Source organism: Colobus angolensis, unplaced genomic scaffold (assembly GCF_000951035.1).
Source record: "Colobus angolensis palliatus isolate OR3802 unplaced genomic scaffold, Cang.pa_1.0 Scaffold268, whole genome shotgun sequence".
In the NCBI taxonomy this organism is placed as follows: domain Eukaryota; kingdom Metazoa; phylum Chordata; class Mammalia; order Primates; family Cercopithecidae; genus Colobus; species Colobus angolensis.
The window spans coordinates 6,631,023-6,644,365 of NW_012115910.1; the positions used below are offsets into that span (position 1 = coordinate 6,631,023).

The following is a 13,343-nucleotide window of genomic DNA, read 5'->3' on the forward strand; positions in this document are numbered from 1 at the left end:
GGGATAACGAGGCAAGTACAAGAGATGAGCATCGGAGGGCTGGAGAAGGCTGCGAGAACCTGTCCAGAAGGACTGAAGCCACACTGTGGCACGGTGGTGGATCCTGACTCCAGCTCTTACTATCTGACTTCCTGAAAGCTGCTTAACGTCTACAAGCTTCAGTTTCTTTGTCTATACAACCAGGGATGACAATAGAAGACAAAGGACTCCAAAGTGTTGTTAGGAGAATTAAATGAGATGTAAAGCATTCAGCTCAGGGGTAGTGTATATAAGTGCTCAAAAATGACATTACTACTAAGAAGCCTATCAGTCACTACTAGCAAAAGCACAGTTTTGACTTACAGGATATTAAAGGGAAAAGATGAATAAGAATTAAGTGGGTTTATTGATTAAGGATGATGATTACACTTAAGAGAACTAATTAATTCCTTCTGGGTTTTCATATTCCTAAAAAGAACCATCTTCACACTGGAAGAGCAAAACAGGATGCCTAAGAGATCTGTGGATAAGCATCCTGGCAGCTGGCCTCTAGGTGCCAATGGTGTCCTTGCCCAGTGAGGCAGGCATCATCTGGCTGTAGTTCCTTGTTTTCTCAATTTTTATTTTAGGTTAATGGGGTACTTGCAGGTTTGTTACATGCGTAACTTGTGTGTTGCTGAGGTTTGGTGTGTGAACCATCACATCACCCAGGTAGTGAGCATTGTGCTCAATAGGTGGTTTTTCAACCCGTTTTCCCCCTCCCATCCTCCCCATCTAGTAGTGCCCCTCTAGTAGTCCCCCATGTCTATTGTTCCATCGCTGATCATTAGAGAAATGCAAGTCAAAACCACAAGGAGATCCTATCTCACACCAGTCAGAAAGGCTATTATTAAAAAGTCAAAAAATAAAAGATGTTTGTGAGATTGTAGAAAAAGGGAACATTTATACACTGTTGGTGGGAATGTAAATTAGTTCAGCCACTGTGGAAAGCAGTGTGGGGATTTCTCAAAGAACTTAAAGCAGAACTACCATTCAGCCTGGCTGTAGCTCTTCAGTGAGGCCACGGCTGCTGTCTGGCCACCCTCTCCACCAGAGCTGTCTCCATTTCCAGTTCCCTATCTCCTTGTTTCCTCTTCATGCCTTCAGAAAGAGTGACATTTCTACTATCTACAGTTTTTAAGAAGTCATGATGGAAATAAAAACTATCCAGGTTTTATTTTGTAAAGTAGACTTTAGAAATTACTAATAGAAGATAACATCAATTCTGGAAGAATTCTGATCATGAATTATCAAAAAGATTATGTGTAAGCCCTTGAAGAAAAAGAAAATTACTGGAAACCATGTTGATACAGTCATGATCAACGAGCCATGTCAATATAAAGCCATTTTCCTTTAACGATGAAACTATTAGGCTAATAACTTACCAAGACACCCCAGACAGACCTGTTGCAACTGATTTAAGAGCCAAAACAAATAAATAGGTGTTAGGTGATACCTTCCTACGCCATGGTAATCTTTCTGCACTAACAACTTGGCTGAAAATATAAAAAATACTCTCATCTTTTGGTGACTGATGAAGTTGAGAGAAAAAATGATACTTTGCAAATTAAACTATCAGAATTTGATATTAAAAAACACCTTGAAAGAATATCCAATTAACTAAAACAGCATGGTATGGGTAAAAAAAACAAAAAACAAAAAACAAAAAAAAAAACAAAAAAACAGACACATAGACCAATGCAACTAACAGAAAATAGAGAGTCCAGAAACAAGGCTGTACAACTGTAACTATCTGATCTTTGACAAACCTGACAAAAACAAGCAATGGAGAAAGGATTCCCTCTTCAATAAATGGTGCTGAGATGACTGGCCAGGCATGTGCAGAAGATTGAAATTGGACTCCTTCCTTATGCTATACAAAAATCAACTCAAGATGGGTTAAAGATTTAAATGTAAAACCCAAAACTATAAAAACCCTAAAAGACAACCTAGGTAATACTATTCTGGACATAGGAATGGGCGAAGATTTCATGATGAAGATGCCAGAAGCAATCTCAAGAAAAGCAAAAATTGAAAAATGGGACCTAATTAAACTAAAGAGCTTAAGCACAGCAAAAGAAACTATCAATAGAGTAAACAGACAATCTACAGAATGGGAGGTTTTGCAAACTATGCATCTGACAAAGGTCTAATACTGAGTATCTATAAAGAACTTAAAAAATTTTACAAGAAGAAAAGCCTCATTAAAAAGTGGGCAAAGGAGATGAACAGATACTTTTCAGAAGAAAACATACATGCAGCCAACAAGCATATGAAAAAAATCTCAATAATACTGATCATTAGAGACATGCAAATCAAAACCGCAGTGAGATACCATCTCACATCAATTCGAATGATTATTATAAAAAGTCAAAAAAGTAACCGATTCTGGCGAGGTTGTAGAGAAAAGGGAGTATTTATACACTCCTGGTGAGAATGTAAATTAGTTCAACCATTGTGGAAACCAGTGAGGCAATTCCTCAAAGAACTAAAAAGGGAACTACCATTTGATCCATTATTGGGTGTATACCCAAAGGAATATAAATCACTCTACCATAAAGATACCTGCACATGTATGTTCATTGCAACACTATTCACAATAGCAAAGATATGAAACCAACCTAAACGTCCATCAAGGGCAAACTGGATAAAGAAAATGTGGTATATATACACCATGGAACACTATGCAGCCATAAAAAGAACAAGGTCGTGTCCTTTGGAGGGACATGGATGGAGCTGGAGGCCATTATCCTCAGCAAACTAACACAGGAACAGAAAACCAAATACTGCAAATTCTCACTTATAAGATGGAGCTAAATAATGAGAACACATGGATACAAAGAGGGCAACAAAGCACACTGGGGCCTACTTGAGGATGGAGGTTGGAAGGAGGGAGAGTATCAGAAAAAAATAATTATTGGATACTAGGCTTAATACCTGGGTGATGAAATAATCTGTACTACAAACCCCCTGACACGAGTTTACCTGTATAACAAACCTGCACATGCACCCCTAAGCCTAAGATAATAGTTTGCTTTTTAAAAATAAAAAGGAAAAAATATTTTGCCAAAACTAGCAAGAAGCATTTTTGCAGAGATCAATGCCAATTGGGGAATTAAGTTTTAAAAATATTTACATAAGTGCAAGTAGGAGAAGAGGCAAGCAGTAATTTTCTTAGAACTATTAATTTATAATAAATTGAAACAGTAACATCATGTGATGGAAGAACAACACAGTTCGAGTTCAAAGACCTGGGTTTGATTTCAGGCCCTCTCCCAGCTGTGACTTCCACAGCACCACATTCATCTGTGAAAGAAGAGAAATGCCCTACTCAGAGGGAGTTAAATGAGACACAAATGCCCTTAGCACAATATTCATTTCTCAGAATTCTTAATGAGCAAATAAGGTAATGTGGCTTTCATAAACCTAAGAAACGCTAGCTGAGTTAATGGAAGGAGAGTAGCTGGAATTTCGCTTCATTTTAGTGAATGTTTAATGAGAACCTACCATATTTACTGAGAGTACTCTGGTAGAACAACAAATCAAAGAAGAGAAAAGCCCTACTCTAAGAGCACCAGAGAACGAGATGGTGGTGGATGGGTGTGTGCACTTCATTCTGGGAACCCTGGATTACAAGGACCATAAACCCCAACGTCATGATGTGGTGACAGAGCCAGACAAGCGGTCTAGGGCATAGGAAGGACTCTCTCTAGAAGGAGCGCTGCACACAACAGATGGTGTCTTCCAGGAAACTTCAGGCCAAACTTCTCATGATCCCAGAAACCCGTAACTCTAGTCACACATTAATTACTTTTTGTCTTCAGAGAAAGGAGAAAAAAAAAACAGAGTAAGCAGATTTTGAGATTTTGACCAGTGTCTGCTCTGAAATGAGTTTCACCAAGAACTATCTGTTGAAGCTTTTCAGGAAACAAACCTCATGTATTAAAACAAAGGCAATGTGTAATGTTTCCAAACTCCTAAGAGGAATCTCTCCTTCCCCATAAATTGTGCCCAGCAGCTCTGTTAATGACACAACCAACAGAACCAGCCCCCAGGACCGGCCCCAAGTGGGATAAGGAAATTTGACCAGATTCACTAAACTCAATCATTTCTGCTCGAAAGAAACAGAAAAAAAATTCAGAATACCATTTCATTTGAAGGAGCCTCCCAGAAGAGATCGGAACTTTCAGGGAAAGCCCTCTCCCTTCCTCCTTAAGATTTGTGGGGCGGGGAGAACAAATCCACTGAGGATTGTGAAAAAATATTCCTCTTCCAAGCAAAAGTCCTCTGAATGCTGCCCAATTGTTTAGCACAGAAAATAAAGGGGCAGAAGGCCGACTTGATTGCTGTCTCAATCTATTTGGGTCCTGATACTTTGACCTCATTGTTAATTTTAAAATAATAAAAATTTGGCCCAACACAAGGAAGGAAGTCATTGTTGATTCAAATGTGTGCCTAAAACATGGGAACACAGCATGAAGTAGATGGGTGCTTCACAGGGCAGGTGGACAGGATCCAAGCCAGGGACAGAAGGCTGGGCTAGATGGGCTCCAGTGTCCAGCAAGACCCTGTGATTTGTGGTTTTAATTGGGTGATGCTGATATTAGAGAATGGAGCTCTGCAAGAAAAAGGAAATTCCCATAGGTGGGTGCCCATGGCAGGTTCTCTGCAGCGAGGGAAGAGGGCAGGAAAGAAAAATGAGATGGTATCCATTTATCTGCTGCCTTTCCCTCCTTCTGCTCACTCCTGCCTCTGGTCTTTTGATAGGAATGTCCCCAGCTCTGTGACTCTCACATAACTCATTATATGCTCATCATCATTCCAGTCTGACATCCATCTTCACTGATTCAGGGAGGCTTCCAGGGACCACCTGTCCTCATTGTTGTGTTCTATTTGCATCATAGAACTTTCTGGTCTCTTAACACCAATCTTCATTTGTCTACATATTTACTGTGTCATCCCCCATAGATCATTGGCTCCCTTGGAGCACGGACTTTGAGCCCAAATTTTTGGGACAATTCCTGTCATGCAGAAACATCCTAAGTGAATAAAGGAAGAAATGAATGAATGAAGATTTCTGCAATTTTGCCAGGGCTTTAACACCACAGCAAAGTATTCCCTGCAGGCCACCAACAACCTGGACTAAGAATCTGATGTGATTATTTGCAAACTGACTAAAGCTATGGTAGAGAAGCCCAGGAAGAAAGACAAGAAAAGGATACTCGAAATCATATGGTGCTACTGAAAACCTGACAATCTAGAAAAAACAAATATCCAAAGTGTCACCTCCTAACCTAACATGAATTCCTTGCCTAGGATCTGTAGATACATGTGAATTTATGGATATACTTAACCATCAAAGCAAATAATCTCATTACTTATTTGAAATGCAAGAATGCAGCTTTTTAAATACTCCTCCCAATTACTTAACTGTCCAGCTGTTTAGGCAGTCTTAATGATTCGTACTGACAAAGAGGTAGAGAAAGATACGCAGAGTGCAAGAAAAGCACTGCAAAACCATCTACACAGGACAATACCACATTATCACAGGCGCCTTCTCTGTGCACAGCCCTCCCATAATAGAACAGCAGTGACACCCAGTGGCCACTTGTTTCATCAGGCAGTGGTCATCAAAAATAGTTGAGCCCAAACTCAAAAAGTATCATAAAACTGAATTTGAAAGGGACCCCAAAAGTTAGCTAATCTGACCCTGGTCTTAAAACATTCCCAGGTAGCTACTCCAATTACTCCAGCCACTGCTTCTTTCCCCAGTTACTCATTTCAATAACTAAGGATTTTAAACCAAAAATCTTCATTGTTTCTCTGTAAGGCATCATGTGAGGTAGGCAAGAGACAATTTCAGCACTGTCCCCTGCTTTCCTTGGCTCTTGCATGTTTAATAAGCTGAATTTGACATTTTTTCCTTGAAGATAAGTACTAAGTGCCTTATTATAAGTAACTTGGTGACACTGTCATTTGAATTTTGGTTTCCCAGCTTCTAATCTCTTTTTAATTTAGATTAATTCTTCATTAGTCTACCCATCAAGCTTGCAATAAGCCCCAATTAACCAGAATTGACATGAAATTAAATGTGTGTTGGGGCCCAGTTGATGGTCAATTGCAATGTTCACTTATGAGTCAGCTCCACGGTTACTACTTCTGGAAGGTTCTCTGTACAGGAAGGTAAAACGCCAACTAGAAGTGCTGAAAGCTGTCTCAGAAAATCTCCTGCTAAGGATCCAGGTGATATCTGCTGTGGACAACATGAAATGTCCCCGTTCCCCTTTTCCACAGATAAACCATGCGCCATGTGGCCCATATGTTACTTATTCCTTGGTTTGTTGCAATAGCTCTTTGATTGTTTTATCACATTTTTCAGCTTGGAGATGACACTGCCTGCCATTACCCATTTGCTTTCACAGCGATTCACTATGGTAGCACACAGTCAGACTGCGCCCAATCACTCTCCACTCAGAGGAAGTCGTAGTCGATTCTTAGATATTTTTAGCTCTTTTTGGTTTTGGGTATTTTAAGAATTTTGCAACAGCTGCTGAACCAAGCAGAGACTCTTCCCAGGTGTCTTGCATCAAGGCTGGGAATCAACTGAATAAATAATCACCAACTTTGTTCTAACTTCAAATAAAGAAAATATTATGGAATTAAAATATTATGGAATTAAAAACCCTAAGATTTTGGCATGGGACAATGACACCCTTTGGTTCCTTGCTTGTTCTTTGGTCTCCTTTCTGCCTCCAATTATATCATTCGTGCAGCAACCCACTCCACTAGCCAAAGGAGAGGAAGGGAAGAAGGAAGAAAGGACAACACAGTGCCAGTAACTTCAGGCTAAGGCTCCTCCCATGAGCAAAACAGACAGACAAGAAGCAGCACCGCACCTTGGAGTGGGAAATATTTGCTTCTAGAATGCTATGGACAGTCTCATTTGAGATGTGAATGGAAGAGCGAAGCTCCTCAGTCAACTTGGTGATATTCTTCATCAAATCTTTTATTTTCACATCTGCAAAGTAAGGAAAATAAGAAATTTGTGTAATAAAGGTTTAGGTCATTATTGACTGCAAAAACAAAATTTGATATTACAACCTGGCTAGGATAGTTTCTTTCATGCCATTCAACCCATAAATCACTAAATAAAGTCATACCTTACTCCCCCAGAAATAACTTAAATAATTTGTATGACAATAAACCAAATTGCCAGGTTCTGTGGTATTTTCTGGTTACTGGTCTACTCTCTCTAAGGCCTGAATGTTTCAAGAACATTTACTTTAGAAAGAACTTCTTCTGGCCGGGTGCGGTGGCTCACACCTGTAATCCCAGCACTTTGGGAGGCCAAGGTGGGCAGATCACAAGGTCAGGAGTTCGAGACCAACCTGACCAAAGCGTTAAAACCCTGTCTCTACTAAAAATACAAAAAAAAAAAAAATAGCTGGGCATGGTGGCACATGCCTGTAATCCCAGTTACTCAGGAGGCTGAGGCAGGAGAATAGCTTGAACCCAGGAGGCGGAGGTTGCAGTGAGCTGAGATCGTGCCACTGCACTCCAGCCTGGGTGACAGAGTGAGACTAAAAAAAAAAAAAAAAGAAAAAGAAAGAGCTTCTTCTTAGGGAGCAGTGACCAAGTGCTATAGGAAACTCACTTGTATACATGCATCTACTCATCTCACTTTCTTAACGAGAGAGGTCATTTAAGTATTTGCCAGAATTCTTCAGACATGGCATATTGATGCTACAAGAAACTTCATGAGTTGATAGAGTGAACAGCCAAGGAAACAGAGACACACAGGCATCAATTGCTTGTCCAAGGGGGCAAGGCTAGAGCAAAATCCAGACCACAGAAGCTTCTCTTTGTTCCTCTGCTTCAGTGTGGTACCCTAGGATTTCAGGACTTTCTTTATAAATGCCAAATACATCAGACCAGCCAAGTTCTAAATGATTATGTATCACATATAGCACAAATTTTCTGTTGTATGTTTTATTTTAATAATATATTTGCATGAGAAACTGAATTTAATTTTTAATCAAGCAAACTTGGAAAACCACATACTTACCCTCAGTTACTGTGAAATTGCTGAGAAAAGTCATAATGGGATTCCCTGATGACCAAGTTTCCTCGAGGCTTTTGGCCAACCTAAAATGGCAGAAAATTAAAGGTAAATTAGGCAAGATAAAACATCAGAAACAATGTTGGAATGAATAATACTGCCTCAGCTCCCAGGAGATGGGCTGGATAACAAGATCACATTTCCATAAAATTCCTCCAACAATTAGACGCACATGTCTCCCGACACCATCTGTATGTGAATATCCATTAATACTACCCACACTCCAGTATTTCTTTCTCAGAGCTCCTGCCAAGTGAGATGAACCAGGGGAATAAGGATGCATAATAAATGGCTTTTTGCAACTGTGAAAAGAATAGATAGGATAGGCCGGGCACGGTGGCTCAAGCCTGTAATCCCAGCACTTTGGGAGGTCGAGACAGGCGGATCACGAGGTCAGGAGTTCGAGACCATCCTGGCTAACACGGTGAAACTCCGTCTCTACTAAAAAATACAAAAAACTAGCCGGGCGACGTGGCGGGCGCCTGTAGTCCCAGCTGCTCGGGAGGCTGAGGCAGGAGAATGGCGTGAACCCGGGAGGCAGAGCTTGCAGCGAGCTGAGATCCAGCCACTACACTCCAGCCTGGGTGACAGAGCGAGACTCCATCTCAAAAAAAAAGAATAGATAGGATAGATCATGGAACGTATGAGAAATTAGGATAACCAGGGTCAGATGAACATAATTCTTTCCATGAAAAAGTCATTTGCAGAATTCAAAGTTCCTTATTTCCCCTTCTGGTGCTTTACACTTTCAGAACACTATGCAAAATTGATCAAACATGAAGGTAATTTGAAAAATATTTGCCACCGGGCGCGGCGGCTCACGCCTGCAATCCCAGCACTTTGGGAGGCCAAAGAGGGCAGATCGCGAGGTCAGGAGATTGAGACCATCCTGGTTAACACGGTGAAACCCCATCTCTACTAAAAATACAAAAACAAAATTAGCCGGGCAGGGTGGTAGGGCCTGTAGTCCCAGCCATTCAGGAGGCTGAGGAGGGAGAATGGCATGAACCCAGGAGGCGGAACTTGCAGTGAGCCCAGATAGCGCCACTGCACTCCAGCCTGGGTGACAGAGCAAGACTCTGTCTCAAAAAGAAAAAAAGAAAAGGAAAGAAAAGAAAAATATTTGCCTGCTCATACAGAAATTATTTATTTATTTATGAGACAGGCCTTTTATCTGTCAGCCAAGCTGGAGTGCAGTAGCACAATCACTGCTCACTGCAGCCTCAAATTCCTGGGGTCAAGTAACCCTCCTGCCTCAGCCTCCTATGTGGTTGGGATCAAAAATGCACTGCACCAAATCCTGCTCATTTTTTTGTTATTGTTGCTTTTACTTTTTAGAGACAAGGTCTTGCTATGTTGCCCAGGTTGGTCTCAAATTTGTAGCCTCAAGCGATTCTCTCACATCAGCCTCCCATTAGATGGGATTACAGGCATTTGCTACCAAGCGTTGTGGATTACATTCTTTTATCTAATATCTTGGTCGCCAATAAAGTTAGCCTTCTGATTAATGCTGCTGTTACATTTTACCATTCAAAAATTGTCATGGAAAACTTTGATGTTTGGAGAATACGTATTAATATGTACATTAAGAGTATGTTGTACAGACTACTGTCTGAAATCCACATTTCAAAAGTGCTAGACATCCTCTCTACGAATGGAAGTACTGGGGAGGGCATGAAAGAATATCAGAGCGTACATGTGCAAGTGCTGCTGCACCGTCTCCAGCCTCGGCTGGCATGTGCAGTCCTGGTCAGTGGCATTTTTCAAGCTGCTCTTGAAGCTTTCCAAGGTGCTAGAAAGATTCTTGCCAAGACTTTCACAGTTTAGCTGATTGGGCAAGAACCATATCTTTTCAATTTCCTAGAAAACATAGCAATGAAATAGGTTAGAAACACACATACTTATTTGTAAGATTTTAGTTTATTCTTATTAGTCTCAGGAAACACAGAGAACAAGCAATCATGTCAGTTGCTTCTGTGCATTCCACAGTAGGAGAAAGAGCCCTTGGCTGTCGAAATACAGAAGCCCAAATTTTACTCCCGGCTCTGCTGCTAGCCAGCCAGGCAAGACAGCATGTTCTTGAACATATAGCAGAGAACACGCAATTCTCCACCAAATGGCCTGGCTCTTAACTTCCCGAAGCTCTGTTCTTAGGAACACACACAATTCAATAGCAGAAAAACAAAAAAAATCAATTTAAAAAAAGGACAAAGAAGCTGAACAGACGTTATCCAAAGAAGACATAAAGATGGCAAACAGGTGAAAGAAAAGGTGCTCAACTTCACTCATCATCAGGAAAATGCAAATCAACCACAGTGAGCTATTACCTCATACCTGTTAGGATGGCTGTTACCAAAAAGACAAGAAATAACGAGTTGGTGAGAGTGTGCAGGAAAGGGAAACCTTGTGCCCTGTTGGTGGAAATGTAAATTGCTACAGCCATTATGGAAAACAGTATGAAGATTTCTCAAAATATTAAAAATAGAACTACCATATGATCCAGAAATCCCACTTCTGGGTATAAAGCCAAAGGAAATGAAATTACATCCCAAGGAGATACTTACATTATTCACAAAAGCCAAGATATAGAATCAGCCAAAATGTTTCTAAAGAGATGAATGAATAGAGAAAATGTGACATTATATACAATAAAATATTATTCAGCCATAAAAAGAAGGAAATTATGCCATTGGCAGCAACACGCATGAACCCAGAAGATGTGCTAAGTGACGTAAGTCAGCCACAAAAAGAAAACTACTACACAATCTCATTTACATGTAAAGTCAAACTTTGTAAAAGTCAAACCCATAGAAACAAAGCATAGAGTCGTGGTTACCAGGAATGAACGTGGGAGGAATGAAGATGTTGGTCAAACGGTATAAAGTTGCAGTTACGTAGAATGGGCACATCTAGAGAAGTAATATACAGCATGAGAATTATAGTTGCTAATATTGTATTACATACTGAAGCCTGCTAAGAAAGTAGATTTTAGGTGCTCTTAACACACACGCATGACACACAAAGATAACTCTGAGATGACTGATATGCTCATTTGTTTGTAGTAATCATGTCACTTTGTGTGTTTATCTAAACATTGTATTGTACGTTTTAAATATATACTACTAAAAATAAATACGAAAATAAAAAAATTTTAAAGAACATTTAAGCTTTTCAAAATTCATAGCCACAAACACAATGATTAGAAATAAATCATATGTGGCTATTCATATGTGAGGGGAATAAAACCTGGATTTGCCCTGCTCTGAAGGTCAGCAGTGCAGTCTGGGAGGCTCCTGTTCTGCCCACTACAGGTGGAGGGGCTCCTGAGACTCTGAGGAACATCTGGAAAGACTCTAGAAGTAGGTCCCCACCCTCCATATCTCCAGCCCCCACCTCTAAGATTTCATGGACATCTTATCAGTATCTTCCTGGAAACAATCAGTTTTTTAAAAGACCAATCACTTTGCCAAAAAAGAAAACCTTTAGAATAATACCTATTAATTGACAACATGCAAAACACTTACCATATGTGGAATTAAATGACAAATATAGGTAATTTAAAATTTAAAACCACCTGAAAAATACCACAAACATATAACGTCTATGTCTATAAACATACACATGAATCTATACACTTTCCCTAGACACAGCTATTCTACCATAAATACTTTATTTTACATCGTCAGAATTTATTTGCTTCATCACACTTTATTTATATCACTATATTCTTACTGATATTGGAAGCCTAGTTCCATGTTGCACCAATTATGGGAAGGTATCATATGTAGGTCAACACTTAGACAATATTTCTGTCGAAATAAAACTTTAAATTTTTTTTCAAAACCACTGTCAGTTTCTCTTGCGAAGAAAAATCATGAACCATTCAAGGGACCAAAGGGAGCTAACAAATATATGTTCCAAGGAAATGTAAACACTGCTGAAAAGTCAAGGTTGGGAGCTGAGCTCTGGAGGCCGCCCCGAGATGGAGACCCCAGCACAGCTGAGGTAGATTTAGTGGCGGAGTGAAGACTTCTCAGGAACTGATGAACATTAATCCACGATCAGAGCACTCATGCCACTGTCACCACCACCTCAACCAAACCTCAAAATCTCACTGTGGGGGGAACTAAACCAGCCAATAGATTATTACAAAGCATGCAACTTCTTGACTCCAATTCATCTATTATTGTCATTCAGTTTATAAGTTTCTTTTTTTCCCAAGTGATTTGGGAGTGGAACTTGAACAGAAATCTTACAGGACTATTCATTCATTCATTCAACAAATACTTATGGAGCACCCGACAAGTGCCAGGCCCAAGATAGGTGCTGGACTGAGAGTTGTGAACACAGGAGACAAAACTCCTACCTCCATGAGGTTCACACTCCAGTGCAGGAACACTACCCGCAGCCAGCCACAGGGGCAAACTGGTTAGCATGTCACAGGTGACCTGGAGGAAAATAAGGTGGGGCTTGGGGCAGTGCTGGAGGTGCGAGACGAAGGACTTCTTAGCATCATTAGGGAAGCACACTGCAGGTGAGGAAGCAGCAGGTGCAAAGGCTCTGAGCTGGGTGCAAAGGAGCCAGTGAAGTGGAGAAGAGAGTGCCTGGGAGGGCAGAGGGAAGGATGTGCCACCCAGACAGCAGGACCTAGCAGCGGCCTCCCTTAGAAATCAGACATTTAATTCCAAATAAGACTGGAAGACACTGGGCACTCTCAGCAAAGGAGTAACACCGTCTGATGATGTTTTGGAAGGATCACTCTGGCCACTGCATTAGGGATGGAGGCAAGGGGAGGAGGAAGGGAGAGCTGGTTCGAATCAGAAAGGTGCTGGTGGAGGTGATGGAACATGGCCAGATCATGGAAACATTTGGAAGGTAGAAGGGAGAGTTTTCTAACTGAAAAAAAAAAGAAAGAAAGAAAGACTAAACAAGTATGCCAGCGTTGTTGTCCCTGGCATCTGAGGGAAAGAATACCAGGGGAGGGAAAAATTACATGGAAAGATGAAGAGGTTTTTTTTGTTTTTTTTTCACATGAGTAGAGTTGAGGGGCCTGTTTGACATCTGAGAGGGAATGCAACTGAACACAGGAGCGTGAAGGTCAGGGGAGGTATTGGCTGGAGAAGGAAATTTGGAAGTTGTCAGGCAGTAATTGGGGTTTTTAGGTTGCAAATGAAACTGGATAAGATTAGCTAGCATGTGAGCATAG

General features: G+C 40.7%; 1 protein-coding gene across 1 annotated transcript in view; it reads right to left on the minus strand.

Moving 5' to 3' along the window:
* Positions 1-13,343, minus strand: part of ABCA13 (ATP-binding cassette, sub-family A (ABC1), member 13) — a 502,078-nt gene that overhangs the window by 369,724 nt on the left and 119,011 nt on the right. Inside the window, exons 21-23 of the mRNA XM_011947569.1 lie at positions 9,834-9,997; positions 8,084-8,163; positions 6,915-7,036 (exon numbers count right to left, since the gene is read on the minus strand). Coding sequence (XP_011802959.1) covers positions 6,915-7,036; positions 8,084-8,163; positions 9,834-9,997 — 366 coding nt within the window. The remainder of the gene's footprint in view (positions 1-6,914; positions 7,037-8,083; positions 8,164-9,833; positions 9,998-13,343) is intronic.